The 17,721-nt window shown below is 39.4% G+C and overlaps 1 protein-coding gene across 2 annotated transcripts in view; it reads left to right on the forward strand.

The window, feature by feature from the left end:
• MED14 (mediator complex subunit 14) overlaps positions 1 to 17,721 on the forward strand; it is a 62,524-nt gene extending 44,803 nt beyond the window's left edge. Inside the window, exons 23-31 of one of the 2 annotated variants that reach the window (XM_070366280.1) lie at positions 766 to 877; positions 3,644 to 3,775; positions 6,567 to 6,749; positions 7,624 to 7,859; positions 10,160 to 10,339; positions 10,435 to 10,542; positions 11,805 to 11,930; positions 12,198 to 12,390; positions 14,925 to 17,721. In XM_070366280.1, coding sequence (XP_070222381.1) covers positions 766 to 877; positions 3,644 to 3,775; positions 6,567 to 6,749; positions 7,624 to 7,859; positions 10,160 to 10,339; positions 10,435 to 10,542; positions 11,805 to 11,930; positions 12,198 to 12,390; positions 14,925 to 14,998 — 1,344 coding nt within the window. In that variant the 3' untranslated portion in view covers positions 14,999 to 17,721. The remainder of the gene's footprint in view (positions 1 to 765; positions 878 to 3,643; positions 3,776 to 6,566; positions 6,750 to 7,623; positions 7,860 to 10,159; positions 10,340 to 10,434; positions 10,543 to 11,804; positions 11,931 to 12,197; positions 12,391 to 14,924) is intronic. The other variant, XM_070366281.1, reaches the window with a different exon arrangement.

A 17,721-nucleotide genomic window follows, 5' to 3' on the forward strand; every position in this document is an offset into this window, starting at 1 on the left:
GATGCAAAACCAAGCTTGAGTGATGGAAGTCAGAGTTCTGCTTACCTTTGGGGAGGTGATAAGACATTTGGAAGGAGGGAGGCCTCTGGGGTTCTGGTAATGTTCTTCAGCATCTTGACTTACGTGGCAGTTACATTTATAAACCCTCATCAGACTATGCATTTGTGTGCTTTGTTGTATGTGACTTATACTCTAGTTAAAAAAATACACTAGGAAGAGTTGTCCTCGGATTTTTGTTACTGGAGATGAAGGTGAAGGTGAGTAGGGACCAGGTACCAGGTTGAACTATCATATTTCACTGACTCCCAGATGCCCCCAGTGTACGGTGCGCTGTTTATGTACTGCCTGAACTAGCGCTGCCAGTTAGACTGCAGCATGCATGAACTGGAAGACATACCGTAATTTCAGAGATGTTAAAATGCGGGGGGAGTTGATCTTAGAATCAGTGAAATGGTAGATAAGTAATACTGATAAATCAGTGATTTGGTAGATAAAATGAGCAAAAAAAAAGATCTTGAGGGATAAAGTAGTGGTACTGCAAGGTCAGGAATGGGGACGTTGCTATTTTTAAAACACTTTGAAAGGGCTTTTTAAAATTTGCAATACTGGTGTGAATTTGGGGCATTTTCACACCTCACCTTTCCTATTTGATAACCAGTGACATGTAAATGTTAATTAACACTGTAGCTCTTGATTGGGGAAAGCCACGCCCACATATGCTACATGGTTGGCCATTTTACCAACAAGGAATTTTCTTCTTTTCAGCCATTTCCAAAGCAGCCAGGATCATCAGGTGCTTATCCTCTTACTTCACCCCCTACATCTTACCACAGCACAGTCAACCAGTCTCCCTCTATGATGCATACACAGTCTCCGGGTAAGATACTAACTCTTGGCATGTTCAACTTTCACATCCCAAATAGGCACACATACAGTGAGAAATCCTACACATGTAGCCTGAGACTTCAGAGAGAACTGCTTTGCTAGTCTATGGCCAGATATTTGCTATTCATTCATTATTGCAGGGTTTTGAAATCTGTGTGTGATTCAGGAGCACTTTTAAAAGGTTTGAATTAAGTGGCAGGGTTGTCACCCGGAATCAGACTCACGGTGCAACTCCAGGAATCACAGCATGGTCTGTGTCACAGCGTGATCTGTGTCAGAGGTTGACACACTCAGGCCTATGGGCCATGTCCTACCCACCACCTGCTTTTGTAAATAGTTTCATGGAACACAGCCACACCCATGTGTGTAGTGTGTGCGACTGCTTTCCTGCTGCGATGACTGCTTACAGAAAAGCTCCCTTACAGAAGGAGCTGACAGAGCCCCGGTGTGTGTGAATGGTGCCCCACCCTCAGAGTCAAGCAGGGCACAACCTGCTTGTATGAACAAAATGGCTCTGTGGGCAGCCTCATGAAGTGCACTGTAAAAATTGCTGGAGAATGCCAGATTTAGACTTTAAACTGAAATGTTAAAACAGTATGTTTTAAGCACTTGCTGTGTGTCTAATGCTGCTGGGTGCTGGGAATTCAGCAGTGAGCCCAATAACAGCCCTGTTCCTCAAGCTTACCCTGTTAGCTCAAGCTAGCGAGGAGGACTGGTATGAGATTTTCAGGTAGATGAGCCCTTCCCTGCTCATCGGAGTTGGTGGTACCCCCGGTGAAGACTTGGAATATTGTGTCATTGAAGGTTCCCGAAGGCTGAGCTGGTGGGGGACTCAGCCCCTGTGAAGTTCCAACAGTAGACAGTGTGGGAGCCTAGGGAGGAGCAGATGGGGAGCAAGGGAGAGAATGGGAAGCGGGGACCCAGCACCCGAGGGGAGGGGGTTTCCAGGATGTGAATTGAGACTGGTTTCGCATAGGAGAGATGATTATTGAAATAATTATAGTAGCAGACAGTTCTATAGTGCTTCCTGTGCACCAGGCCCTGTTCTAAGTCCTTTACCCATTTAGTCTCCGCAGCAAACCCGTGGCATAGGACCTATTATTTCCCATTAACAGAGGAAAAATGAGGCATGGAGAAGTTAAGTCACTTGTCCAGGTCACACAGCTAGATATGTAAATATAATACTTAAAGATTAACCAAGTCAATTAACATATTTCTTGAATGTAAATATGTTAATATTGAATTCATACTGTATTGAACTAATACTGCATTAGGTATTATATAATATTAAGAATATGAAGTTCTCTTACATAATAGTGGAGAATTTGAAAACTGCTGGTATTGAGGATAATTATGGTAATGTAGCAAGTATTTTAATGTTGCATTCATAGTTTTGGTAGTCATAGTCCCTGCCCTTCATAATTCTAAAGTTAGTCCTGTGGCTAAACACCATCCTTAAGCTCACGTCTTCCAGTTTTTTATATCTCCATCTAGGCCTCTCTGCTAAACTCGAGTCCTATTATTTTCTAGTTATCTGTTCAGCATTTCCATGTATTGATAGATGTTTAACCAACATCTGAAACTCAGTACAGCTGAAACTAAATTCCTAACACCCTCCAGCTGTTCCCTATACTACTGCTCCCATAGACACCCCATTTCAGCAAGTGGCAGCTTCTTCGTTCCTGTTACTTGGGCCAAAGCTGTAGGAGTCGTGTTGGACTCCTTTCTCTCACACCCACAGTCAGTCAGTTACCAGATATTGTCAGCTCTGTGTTCAGACTTTATCTAGAACCTAACCACTTATCAATGTCTTGGCCTTCACCCTTTCCCGAGTCACTAACCATCTTTACCTAGGTAATTGCAGTTGCCTCTGACTGGTTTCCCCGCCCCCTTCCCTATAGTCTTATTTTTCAATAGCAGCTAGAATGATCCTTGGGGTACAGAAGTTAGGTCATGACTCCTCTGCTCCAAACTCTGCAGTGGCTTCCCATCTCTTTCAGGGTAAACCCTAAATCCTTAAAGCGGCCTACAAATCCCTATGAAATCTGGGACCCTCCTCCCACCTCTCTGACGTAATTGTTTTCCATTTCCCCTTCCCCACCTTGCTCACGCTGTTCCAGCCACACTGGCCTCCCCCTGTTATTTTTAACTGCTGCTACTGTTGGGGCCTTTGCACTAGCTCCTCTGTTTGCCTTCAGTGTGTTATTCCTTGGATATCCTCATGCCTCATCCTTCACTTTATGTCTCAGCCCACATAGCCCCTTCTTGAAGAAGTTGCTCTATATAAAGAGCAGCATCTACCTCCACCACCACATCGCCCTTACCTTGCCCTGTTTTTCTCCATAGCACTTAACATAACCTGACATATATTTGTCTTTCTCATTATACTGGAATATAAACTCCCATGAGGGCAAGAATTTTTGTTTCTTGTTAACTGCTGCATCCCCAGTACCTACAACAATGCTTGGCATGACATTGATGTTCATGCCTTCTTGTTGAATGAGTGAATAAAAAAGTACACTGCTACACTGCATATATTTTTTTAAAAAAAACGTTAGTCAGTGTAAGAGCTAGAATTGGGGCCCCATGGAATTGATCTCTCTTTTAGTGGTGAAATTGTTCCAGTTTTTCTTTGTGCTACTTCTGGGAGCTTTATTACTTGTTTCTTTAGTCTGTAGATAGAGTCTTAACTTGGGGTCCTTGGTCAGGACATAATATGTGTCCTGCAAGATCATCTATAATTATTTTCCTTTATTAGGAAATCTGCATGCTGCCAGCTCCCCGAGTGGGGCTTTGAGAGCCCCATCACCAGCATCATTTGTTCCAACTCCTCCCCCATCCTCGCATGGAATCTCAATAGGACCAGGGGCCAGTTTTGCTAGTCCACATGGTGAGTCCATACATAGAAATCGTTAGAGCATAAGAGTTTGATGTGAAAGTAGTTTTTGTGAAATAAAAGTTTTCTTTTTGCAAAATTAGCACATATATTGGGGGAATAGCAAAAGAAAATATGTTTTTCCTGGCAGTTCCCCTGCAGTCCAGTGGTTAGGACTCTGCACTTCTACTGCAGGGGGCGCAGGTTCAAAACTAAGACCCCACATGCTGCGTGGCTCAGCCCAAAAAAGAATGAAAAAACTAGGTTTTTGCTAATAACACCACCAAGAGATCAACCAGTTAGTCTGTCTGCTTTGAACTCTTTCCCCCCCTCACGTGACCTGTCATGTACCTGCTGCTTGCCTGAATCTCTGTTGCTGTAGCTTGCTCTCTACCCATCTTCTTGTCTCTCTGCCCAAACACCACCCCGTCAAAAAAAATTGGGACCCTATCATATGTATTGCTTTGAGACTTGAATTTTCTAACTCAAAATTTCTATTTTAAATTTGTTCAGATGGATAAAGAAGAGGTAGCCAGTGAGGTGTTTCCCTTCCCTTTGACCAAAACCACCTAGTTGCTCTTCCCAAAGGCATTTAGTGCTATTAATTTCTCATGAATTCTTGGCGAGATGTTTTATGTGGAGTGGTCTTTCCCTCTCTTTTATGTACATGGCAGTATACTGTACACCATGTTCAGTGCCTTACTTTCGTCACTTAACTATATCATGAATCCCATGCTGATTCTGAACATAAAGAGCTTCCTCAGGTTGTACAACTGGGTAGCACCTGTGATTCTACTCTTTACTATGAATATTTGCAGGAGCATTTCTGTTAACTATATATCATCATACTAATGGCTTCATAGTATCCCCTTGTCTGGGCATACCATGATTTAACTGCTCTCCTAATATGATATGTTTAGAATGTATTTTTTCACAACTGAAAGTGGTATCTTCTCTGCTCACAGGATTATTTTCCTAGGTAAGTTCCTAGAAGTGGAATTGCTGTCTCACAGGGTTTGAGAAATTCTAAAGCTTTTGAAACATTGCAGATTGCTCACCTGAAAGGCTGTGCCAATTTCCTCTAGTATCGTACAAGAATGTCTGTTTTCCTGCATCATTGGCAGCACAGGGTATTGTGATTTTTAAAGAAGTCTCAGTCACTTTGATAAGTAAAAAATGGCATCTTACTGTTCAATGTGTGTTTTTTTGATTATTAGTGAAGTTCTTAAGTTCATCAGTCTTTTCATGTCTCTTATTTTACGTCTGCTAGTTTATATCTTTTGCCTATATTCTTGTGTTTTTTTCTTACTGATTTGTAAGATTAAGTAAGGAACATTTACTCTCTGATATATGGTAGTATTTTCTCATTTTGTCATTTGGTTACAAGTTCAGTTCAGTCGCTCAGTCGTCTCCGACTCTGCGATCCCATGAATCGCAGCACGCCAGGCCTCCCTGTCCATCACCAGCTCCTGGAGTTCACTCAGACTTACGTCCATTGAGTCAGTGATGCCAACCAGCCATCTCATCCTCTGTCGTCCCCTTCTCCTCCTGCCCCCAATCCCTCCCAGCATCAGGGTCTTTTCCAGTCAGTCAACTCTTCGCATGAGGTGGCCAAAGTACTGGAGTTTCAGCTTTAGCATCATTCCTCCCAAAGAACACCCAGGACTTATCTCCTTTAGAATGGACTGGTTGGATCTCCTTGCAGTCCAAGGGACTCTCAAGAGTCTTCTCCAACACCACACTTCAAAAGCATCAATTCTTCGGCACTCAGTTTTCTTCACAGTCCAACTCTCACATCCATACATGACCATTGGAAAAACCATAGCCTTGACTAGACGGACCTTTGTTGGCAAAGTAATGTCTCTGCTTTTGAATATGCTATCTAGGTTGGTCATAACTTTCCTTCCAAGGAGTAAGCGTCTTTTAATTTCATGGCTGCAGTCACCATCTGCAGTGATTTTGGAGCCCAAAAAAATAAAGTCTGACACTGTTTCCACTGTTTCCCCATCTATTTCCCAGGAAGTGATGGAACCAGATGCCATGATCTTAGTTTTCTTAATGTTGAGCTTGAAGCCAACTTTTACACTCCCCTCTTTCACTTTCATCAAGAGGCTTTTTAGTTCCTCTTCACTTTCTGCCATAAGGGTGGTGTCATCTGCATATCTGAGGTTATTGAGATTTTTCCCAACAATCTTGATTCCAGCTTGTGCTTCTTCCAGCCCAGCATTTCCCATGATGGTTACAAAGGGGTGTGATTATGTTAAAAGTATCTGCAGGATGAAATTTTAATTTGATATTGTTGAGGAAGTCATTGCTTTCAAAACTTGATTCTTGGTTCATTTCTTAGTTACTCTGTCTTTTACTAAATAAAGAAAATGGAAAATTCCCTCTCTTCAGCCTTCTCTGAATAGATTGAAAACATAATTTGTCAGGGTTAGTTTAAAAATAAAAGATTTCTGCCCTTAATGATGCTTTGAGGTTTTTTTCTTTTTTCTTTATCTTTTCAACCACAGTATTTCCTATATAGTCTAAAGGAGACTGTTATGTATTATACATCTTGAACCTTATGTAAAGGTAAATTTTATCCTTTCTCAATCTTTTTTTTATGTTCCTAATTTTTGTATCACGTTAAAAAATACAAAAACTATACCAAGTAGAGATCAAGTCCATCAGGCTTTAGTGAAATATCTTTCTGAAAGAAAAAATAAAATTATCACTACATAGGGTATAAGCATGTGAATGTTGTCAAATACTTTTCAGGTATTAAAATACAGGTTTTGAAAACCATTTGTTTACTTGTTTGTAGGAACCCTGGACCCTAGTTCTCCATACACTATGGTGTCACCAAGTGGCCGAGCAGGGAACTGGCCAGGGTCTCCTCAAGTGTCTGGCCCCTCACCAGCAACACGCATGCCTGGGATGTCACCAGCCAACCCATCACTACATTCTCCAGTTCCAGATGCTTCTCATTCCCCTCGAGCTGGAACAAGTGAGTGTCATCAACATTTTTATTTGAGCTTTTAGGATAACCAACGAATGACCTATTTTAATCATCCTATCCCATCCTCACATTTGAAAGTCATGACGTAATAAGGATACTTAACAACTTAAACTTTTACCCATTTAGTAAGTTGGTTGTAACGATAGTTAATTTGCAAAGTTAGGCAGAAGAAGGGGAATGTTTTCTCCAGAATTGGAGGAGAGTCTTGTATCTCTGTCGTGACTGCTAACTTAGCTGCAGTACTGGACCTTGAAAGATAACCTCAAGGTAACTGGCATAGTTATGCAGATTAATACAGAAGAATTGTACAGATATGTTCATTAGCTTTTGCCGCATTACTTTTTGTGGCTTAAAGCAACAATTATATGTTAGCTTGCTGTTCTGCAGGTTGGCAGCTTGGGCTGAGCCCAGCTGGATGAGCTTCCAGGCTCTGCTGGGCTCACTTGTGCATCTGTGGTCAGCTCCTGGGTTGGCGGGGGCCTGGCTTCTCTCTGCTTCGTGTGGTCTCATAGTTAATATGGGCTTGCTCGCCTGGGCTGGAGAGGGTTCCAAGAGAGTGAGTAGGCCGACAGCTGGCACTGTGTCACTTCCAGTGCCTTCTGTAGGCCACAGCAACTGACAGGGTGAGCCCAGAATACAAGTAAAGAAGTAGACATCACTCCTTGAAGGAGTTGCCATAAAGTCATACTGCAAGGGACCTGGCTGCAGGGAGGAAAGTAACTGTAAAGAAGCTTATATGTGATTGTTACACCACAAGGAGTAACAGAAACAGTACAGACTGATATATAAAAGCAAAGCAAAACAGGGAACAGTGAGATAGTATGCATTTGTTTAAAAAAAATGATGTTTTCCTTCCCAAAAGGTTCCCAAACGATGCCAACAAACATGCCTCCACCTCGTAAACTACCTCAGCGCTCCTGGGCAGCCTCCATCCCTACCATCCTCACTCACAGTGCCTTGAACATTTTGCTGCTGCCCTCTCCAACGCCAGGCCTCGTGCCCGGCCTGGCAGGTAGTTACCTATGTTCTCCACTTGAGAGATTCCTTGGATCAGTCATCATGAGACGCCACCTTCAAAGAATTATTCAGCAGGAGACGGTATGTGGGTACCTGGTGAATTCCTGAGTGGTGATTGTCAAGTCAAGTGCTTAGATGCCTCCCAGAATAGGATATGAACTGTTCCCTCACCGCCTTTAACCAGGTCATTAGAATTATGGTTTCTCCCCACCCTAGCATTGAAAGTGGATCCACTGTTTTCTTTACCTTCTTCCATTAACAAGTTGCTTCTTTTATCATTAGCTGTACTATGGCTAACATGAATCTGGAGATAGATCTCCAGTATACCATGAGACAAATGTACCCAGGATCTGATTTGGCAGAGAATAGCACATGAGTAATTACTTGCCTTCTGGAATGCTTCTGCAAGCAGGCTGACTGAATCTGTGATCCTGAAGTTATTTATGATCACAAAAGGATGAAAGCTGCTTTTCTGTGTGTGGAGCATGGGCTCTAGCCCATGTGGGCTTCAGCAGTTGTGGTTCCCAGGCTCTAGAGCACAGGCTCAATAGTTCTGGCACACGGGCTTAGTTGCTCTGCGACATGTGGGATCTTCCTGGATCAGGGATTGAACCTATGTCTCCTACATTGACAAGCTGATTCTTTACCACTGAGCTACCAGGAAAAAGCCCTGAAAGGTGCTTCATAAATACATGAGCAATTGAATGGATTTCAAACTCGTGTAGAAAGACTTCTACCCTGTGGTGATAATCATTAGGAAATAGTTCAGAGTTGTACTATTCTAGAATCTATAATATATATAGTTAAGAGTTGTATATATAATATTATATATAATTATATAATTTATTATTATAAATATTAACATGAATAATATATAATAATTATATATATAATCTATATAGTTCAGAGTTGAACTATAACTAGAATATTCTAGTTCTAGAATCAGACTACCCCAGTTTGTAGCCAGGACATGCCACTGGCTGGTATAAGCTTGGGCAAATTTCTTCACCTTTTTGATAATAATAGATAGCAGTATCTACCTAATTCCCAGAAGTTGTGGGAATTTAAGATAACTTTATATAAAACTTTTACATAATGTCTTGGTATTCAGTTATATATTATTTATAATAATTATTTTTATTTATAGTTATGTTAATGAGGTAGTCAGAATGGTGAATGCTTAAAATAGCCTCTCCACAGATGGCACCAAGCTATTTGCAACCTTTACATTTGAATTTGAAAGAAAGAAGTTTTAACATAAGTTGAATAAATTAGCATTTAAAATGGTAATCAGCAGACCCCTTATCTAGCCTCACCTCTGCCACAAAGCCTTTGAACCCATTTTGCTCATGTGCATAATCAATACATTATGGTAGAGCAGAGGTCAGTGAACTGTGTGCCTCAGGGGCCAAGTCCTGCCATCCGTCTGTCTTTGTAAAGTTTTATTGGAACACAGCCACACGCATTCAGTTGCCTATTACCTGTGGCTGCTTTCACCTATGATGGCATCGTTGGTGGTTGCAGCAGAAACCATAGAACTTATATTTACCAATCCTGGGCTAGCATAACATCCCAACCCAGATCTAACATTCTGTAATTGAACTTTTTATTCTTTTTTTTTTCTAATGGACCATTTTTTTTTAAACTTATTGTAGACAATTTTAAGCATATACAGAAGGAGAATATATAATTCTCTTATACAATGAACCTGTCTGTTCTCATACCCACCTTCAACAGTGAGCTGACACTAACATTATTTCATCTGTAACTCCTCCTCTCAGATTGTTTGACAGCAAATTCCTGACATCATTTCATCATAAATATGGTTTCTTTATAATCAACCATCTAGTTGGTGTCCATATTTCCCAAGTTGTCACAGTTTTTAACCATCTGAATCAGAATCCATACACATTTTTAAGTCCTTTTTAAATTATAGGTTCCATCTCTATTTCTCATTAAATAATCTGTTTGTTGAAGAAGCCATATCATTTGTCCTCTAGAATTTCTCACAGTCTGGACCTTGGTGATCGCATCCCTTTTGAATCACCTGACATGCTGTTTTGACCCCCATATTTTTGTAATGTCAATCAGTCCTGTGGATCTGACTACTGAATTCAGGTTCAAGTTGGTTGTTTTGCAAGAGTATTTGATAGGTGGTGGTATGTTCTTCCATCACGAGACACATAATGTTTGATCACCTGTCTCTCTGCCATGTGGTTAGTAGCAGTTGCCGGTGCTCAAGGCCTAGATATCTTTGTTTTGGAACAGGTCTCAACTTAGTTGTTTTCCTTTTGAAACAATTATCTACTTATAATTACATTTTCTCTTTGACTTACATATTGCCTGGTATGTTAATTTGATGCATGCTTCTTGTTTTGCAGCTGCAGCTGATAAATTCCAATGAACCCGGGGTGATCATGTTTAAGACTGATGCACTGAAATGCAGAGTAGCCCTTAGTCCTAAAACCAACCAAACACTTCAGCTAAAAGTGACACCCGAAAATGCAGGACAGTGGAAACCTGATGAACTTCAAGTTTTGGAGAAATTCTTTGAAACAAGAGTATGTGTTTCTTAATGCATAATTTTAATACACTCAGTGAAATAGAACCAAGGTAGAATGAAGAGTAACTTAACTTGCTTTGTTTATCCTTGTAGGTTGCAGGACCACCATTTAAAGCCAATACATTAATAGCTTTCACCAAGCTGTTAGGAGCTCCTACACACATCCTCAGGGACTGTGTGCATATTATGAAGCTAGAGCTGGTAAGTTACAGAGACAAACTTTTCTAGCCAGGTCAATCAGAGGAGGTTGGAGTTGGTGGGAGAGCATATGTTGGTTTTCACCATTATGTAACCTTCATTTTCCTCTTGGATTCTTCTTAATTTTTAACTTAAATTTTATTTGTCTTTGGGTAGGTAACACAATCCTCTTGTATCTTTTGAGTTTGGAATGAGACAGTGGGAAATTTCACATCCATCCTTGTCCAACTGTCTAGTCCTCCTCCCCATAGGTAACCTAAGTTGCCAGCGACTTCCCTCTTAAAAAAACAAATACATTTAATATCTTCTTCCTATTCTTAGATCATGAAATAATCCTCCCATGCCTAATACCATTTATTGAAAAAACTGTTTTCTCTGGGAAAATTTTTAATGCCTCTTCTTTCCTATGAAAGTGTACAATTATATAGCTGGAATCCAGGTGGAAGCTAATGTTGTTTTTCCAGTTTTACAGTAGTCCTTCATTTTAATGTTTCTAGCATTGCTTTGGATAACTGTAAATACCTCACTCCTTTTTTTCAGTTGGTGTTTTACTGTTAATATTGGGATGGCACTGTCCCTTTGCTAATTGTCTCAGCATTTGGCTTCTGCTCTAATAGGCTATAGGAAACATTATTTGGGTTTAAAAAAATCCATTTGAGTTTTTTTAAAGGAGTAAATATTGTCACTAAAAAAGCTCCAGTAGATATAATTTAAAATGAGTAATACAGTTTGACTAGCTGCTTTTAGGGAAGGAGACGGAAATGAGACTGGGAAGCCTAGATTGGCCCCAGTTAGGAAGTGTCTTGAATGCCAGTGTTGGTCCCTAGGTGGCAGGGTGGGGGTGCTTGGGGCAGCATGGATTCTTGCGTGTCACTGAGAATTTGTAACCTAAATTAGAACTATGCTCTAGGACGTTTGTCTGGCAGTGTTGTAAGGATAGATTGGGAGAGGCAGCCACCAGAAGGGACCGTTACAGGGGCCATGGGAGAAGTTGGGGATCCATCAGCTCCTTGGCGTCAGTGAAAATAGAGAGGCGGGAACGGATGTCAGAGACAACAAGGAAGCAACAAGGAAGCAGAACCCGCAGACCTTAATGAATGGGAGGAAAGGAAAGGGAACATGTCTCATAAATCGAGAGCTTGACTCTTCAGTTAGCAACTTCACATGTGTATTTCCTTTGAAAAAATGCAGGTTATCAACTTCACGATCTGTTGGTAAGTGAGTATAAAATTCGTTTATCATGATTTTTTTTTTTTCCGAAACAGTTTCCTGACCAGGCAACACAGCTAAAATGGAATGTTCAGTTTTGCCTGACGATCCCTCCCAGTGCACCACCAATTGCACCTCCTGGGACACCAGCTGTGGTGCTGAAATCCAAAATGCTATTTTTTGTAAGTACCACCTGGTGTGTGTGTGTGAGTTTAGACTTCATATAATCTTGGTTTCTGTAGTAAGAAATATATTGAACCTGGTAATTGTGTGACACAATTGCATCTTAATCATGGTATTGTTGGTCATTTCTTTTGTTATATTTAATTTTCTTTTACTTGTTGTATCTTTAATCTTAGTAAATGATTGTACCTTTGAATCATTTTCAGTAAGTATTTTGTTTTCTTACTGTATTTTTATTTTCTTTTGTATGTGTTGTATGTCAACAGCTTCAGCTGACTCAGAAGACATCAGTCCCTCCCCAAGAACCTGTTAGTATTATAGTTCCAATCATTTATGACATGGCTTCAGGTACCACCCAGCAGGCAGACATTCCCAGGCAGCAGAACTCTTCTGTTGCTGCTCCCATGATGGTCAGCAACATTCTGAAGAGGTTTGCAGAGATGAACCCACCACGACAAGGTACATGACCAGTAGATGATATTTTATTGCATATATGTTATAAACGTTCTTCTGAGAGATCCCCCTTTCTCCCCTCTGCTTCTTCCTTACCCACCTCCCCGCTCCAGTCCTAGTAGTAGAGCTATGGTTGCCGTGGCCCTCTTAATGTCTGCCTGTCGCTTTCTTCCTTTCTCACTGGCTCTTCAGTTTTGTCCACGTCTCTGCTGCCTGGACTTTATTTTTGTTCGTGATTAGGACTGACCCAGTTGCTAATGCCAGAAGCTTGTATTTATAGCACACATTGCTACTAAGCCGTAGGTTAGGATGATAGAATTTTCCATGGCTGTGAATTCCTGCCCCACCATCGATACCTGCCACTCTGTTCGTCACCAAGTTGAAATGCATGTTGGTTTCTCATATTTCATGGTTCAGTCATGAATAGAATAATATCATCCAAATTTCTGTATCTCCTAAATGTTTTGTGAAGAATAAAAGCTGATACAAATGGCTTCCTGCTTTTTGGGCTTCTTCTATAAGTGTTAGGTGGGTGCAAGTGAACCTTTCACCAAGTGCACAGTGAAGCTCTCAAACGGAACATTTTCGAGGAGACCAGAATGATTCTGGCAGAGAAACACGGTCCTTCAGTACTGGAGTAGCCTATGCTTAACCTGGAACTCCTGGCAGTGCTAAATTTTTGGTTATAGAACATAATGCTCAGCAAAGAGAACTTACCTTCCATTCTGCTTGTTTGTAACATTAAGGAGATTAAAGTACATTTTGCTTATATCTAATATTAAGGAAGTCCTCTATATCTTTCTGTTCAGATTAGTATGTAACAATTCATTTTTTTTAAACGAGGGGAAGTTGTTCTCTGAAACATTTTTTAGTTACCACAGTGTCAAAATTTTACTAGACACAGGAACATGGGAGAAGTTATATTTTCAGCTATTTGTCACCCCATATTATGTACAAAGACAAGTTCTACCTAAGTATAGTTTATAAGGAACGCGCTGGGCAGTAGAGAAGGGTGTGCTGCTTTTGTTGTAATGCTTCTTCCACCACTTATAATTTTCTGCTTTCATCCTTTGACTTATCTCTTCTTTCAGCTCAAAATAGGCCGTCCTTCAGTATCAAAGTTTAAAGCTATCAGCATTTTCAAAGCATGCATTATATTTTCAGTATAACCTTGATCACAAACACCATTCCTTCACAAGCAGATGACTATCATTATTGTGTCTCATGGAATTTAAAATTTAAAGGAACAAATGTTTTGATCCTGTTTGGGATCAAGCAACTTTTTCTCCCTATCAATAATGAAAATGTGTTTTAAAAAAAGAAAAAGATGTAACTTCTTTTATTTAAGAAATTGTTGAGATATTTTGGAAGTAGTTTTCTTTTATTTGACCTTAGCCTGGTTAAACCTTTGGGTGTTTTTTTCTGTACCTTAATTTGCCAGTGGTTGGAGAGAAGGCCGCAGTGACTTGCACAGGGTCACTGCATATCCTGCTCTTTGCCGGAGGGCCATTATTCAGTTGAGGTCTTCACTTCCCTCACTCGCAGCCTCTCAGTGTTAGACCATGCTCTAGGGAAGCATCTGGTTTGGGATTTAACGTGTTTACAACTGGTTTTGGTTAACTGTATTGAACTATTTTTAATTTACATATACACGAAGTAAGAGGTACAGGCTCTTTGGTTCTTGGAGCAAAGGGGAAATTGAGATGAATCATTAACCTCCTACAATCCCCCGCCTCCCTGCCCCACACACACAAATCTTGTTTTTTGATTGTTAGTATGCCATATTTTAGCCTCCCTTCCCTCCTCCCAGACTCATCACTTCCTCCCCTGGTGAAGGAGGAATCACTTTATTAATTGATTTTAACATTGAACTCCAGAAGTCAATCAATTCCTTGAAATTTTGGGGAAAACTCCAATAGATGTCACAGATCTACACTGTCCAGTATAACTGCCACTCCCCAGATTTGGCTATTTAAGTTAATTAAAATCAGATAAAAATTATAAACTTCAGCTCCTCAGTCACTGGCTATATTACAAGTACTCAGTAGCCACAGCATACATATAGAATATTTCTGTCATCACAGAAGATTCTGTTAAGACAGTGCTATCACAGGTGTTACCTGGCCTTTAATGTAACAGCAGAAGGATGTCATTGATGTTGTAACTAATGCATAAATATAAAACTAGATCTTTCATTAGTTTCAAGAACCAGGTCATCAGTAGCCTTGAAGTCCAGCTTCAGAGGTTTATCCAATGCTCCAGTGTTTCTGTAAAGAAACTCTAGGCATATTAGCTTAAATTTACATCTAACTGGGAGTTGCCCAAAATGTCTTCATGATGTAAAAACCCAAACCAAGTATCATCTAATAAATACTTAACACCAAAGCTTAATCCCCTATAATCTGTGCAGTTAAAATTTAGTCTTTCGTTTTGATCTTTAAAGTTCTTACTAATTTTAGATTTAACTACCCTTACCCCACCAGCGTGTTATCATCTTTCCTGTACTGCGAATAGCTAATGACCATTTTTCTCTGTTGCAGGTGAATGCACAATATTTGCAGCTGTTCGTGATTTAATGGCTAATCTTACACTGCCCCCTGGTGGGCGTCCATAGACACTATTGTTTTTAAACCAGGAAGGCTGACAAAAGAAACAAAACAACAAAAAAAAATCTGAATTCAGCCTTCAGTTTAAAAAAGAAAAAAGGACTTTTTTGACTTTAAGAGCTAAATATTCTAAACTGGCAAAAATTTTCAGGGTGCACTTCTTTCATCAAAAAGACCATCAATCTTTTGTATAGCTAACTTGTATAGTGTGTTTAAATGGGACACATTTCAAACTAGGTAATACATCAGTGTCCGTTTGCCAGTAATAGGTTTAATATTCTGTTTTATACTATAAAGTTACGGAAATGCCAAATTTGTTTATTTAATTGTTTTCTTATGTTTTGGGTGTAATAGTCATTTTTTTGGTTTTGTTTTTTAAGGCAGGTCTGTCATTTTTGAATACTGTAAAACTGTGATAAACTTTATATTGAAGCTGTATTTTAATATGACCGCTTTGAATCCTTACATGAAAATGTTCTGGGAGTTGTTATAAACACACCCCAAAGAAGCAATATTTAATAAAACTAGGTTTAAAAAAAAAAAAACAAAAAACCAGTGATACTCACTTGTGTGTATATCAGCTCTGTAGACTTCTCGGCCTCCCTTTATCTTTAACCTAGTGGGGCCAGTAATTAATTTCTAATAATATATGTCTGAAATTTGACCAAAACATCTGCTGCTTTGTTTCAAGATTAATTTATTTTCTTCAAACATTCCTAACTTGACTGGTGGTTAACATTTAGCACCTTGATTGTCTTTCAGTGCAGGATTTGGGTTTAAAAAAAAAAAGAACTCAGTCTTTGAGAAGAGACAATGAGTAGTTCATATTGATCTAAGATTCCAGATAATGCAGTCATTCTCTGCTGAGGATGTGGGAACTTTTCTGTTAGGCAAATGTAGTTTACAGGCTACTTCTGCACACAGCATTCATTAAGAAACCAAGAACTTGAATGCTGGACCCTTGCATGAAATTTCTGTGACGTTTCTTTATCTTGAGTAACTTCTTCCGCTTGCCTTCCTCACCAAAACTGGGGTGGTTCTAAACAATCCCAATTTAATTTATTGTCAACAAAATGATAAAATGTTTTACTTGGAAGAAACCTGGTACAGTCCACTCAGTTTGAAGAATCCAAGACCCAGGGTCTGTCCAGGGTCAAATGGGGGTTCTGTTACTGACCCATCTCAGCAGTTTCTTTTTGGAGCAATGTGCTGCCTCTCCCAGTCAGTCAGGAACTTTTTTAAGCTTCAAAGAGAATGATCCAAAGCAAAGGTCTTCTGAAGACTTGATGTTATTTGGGAAAGTTTTTTAAATGGTAATACCATGCTGAGTTGTCTGGTCACTGTACTACTGTTCTCCATGAAATTTTAGATGCTTTGTCTGATTCTACTTTAAGATGATTTAATTGAGCTTCTGTGACTGTCAATTACCAAATTCTAGTTTCAGGCATCTCATTGCAGTTATATCTGTCCTGAGCTTTGCTTGACTCTATTCATTTCTGGTCAGAGTTGAGGCCTTCTTTGCCTTTTCTTCTGTGTCTTATTTCTGCCTTCATTTCCTGCTTCTCACCCCCAATTCTGCCACTATGCGGAAGCAGGTGACTAAACTTGCATCCTTCCCATAACTTAGCTTTTATCCTTCTGTATTAGGTTCAACTTACAATGGTAATCACGTCAGTTTGGCAGTCTGAGATTTTATCCAGGGTCAGCCCTTTTCTATTTGGAGTTGAATCCTTTCTTTCATGTAGAAATATACATGTGTATACAAGAAATGTATTTTTATCTGCAGGATAATATTGTCTCAAATAATTTTATTAATAGTTTCCCTTTTAAGGGTGGTTTTGAAATATTAATTGCATTTTTAACATGATGCATTCAGTGAATACTTTTTTCCTTATTAATAACTCATCTCTGAATGCATTGTACAAATCAAAAGTAAGATAGGATTCAGTGAACAGAATTTGGTTTTGATGCTTATTAAGAGTAAATCCATGAATTAGAATTTTGCTATCATACTTGATACTTGGAATTGGTACATACTTTATTACAGCTTGAAAATGCTTAGCATTTGGATCTTAAGTTTCATCACAAACTATGTCTTTTATCTCTTCTGTTAATCAAGTTCAGTCAAAGGGACTGGATACCCATAGGAGTTTTTCCTAATTGATGGTTTGGATTTTTAGTGTGTTTCAATGTGATTATAGTAATTTCAGTAATAAATGAAATTTATACAAGTTTCAGAGAACTAACAACTCTCTAGTTAATTTTCATGAAGATGTTTTGGCTAATAGTCTGGTTTAACCTTAAAGAAATTGGTCCTGATTTGCCACATCTATTTTCCATCTGCTGAAATGCCATTTCAGAATGTGTAAGTATTTTCAGAATTAGGAAGAAAGCAAAAACTTCACCAGAACATACCAAGTTATTAATAGCAAGAGCTGAACCTTTTGTTTGAAAATTAACACTGAGTGAGCTAAGTGCAGGCATAAACTAAAATATACATGATTTTGAATTTAAATTCCACTAATAACTTTACTGTGTTGCAGTTAGCACAGTAACCTGTAAAGCAAGGATACTAAATGGTTTGTTAGTCGTTTTTTGGATCATGGTTGATTTGATAACTTCAAGAAATAAAATTTTGCCACTATAAATTTGTATCCAAGTTCAACATAAAAAAGAAATTCCTTTCATGGTTTCTTCCCCAGAAGAAATACCTATTACATTTTACTTTAAT

The sequence above is a fragment of the Bos mutus genome, chromosome X (assembly GCF_027580195.1).
Source record: "Bos mutus isolate GX-2022 chromosome X, NWIPB_WYAK_1.1, whole genome shotgun sequence".
Lineage (NCBI taxonomy): Eukaryota > Metazoa > Chordata > Mammalia > Artiodactyla > Bovidae > Bos > Bos mutus.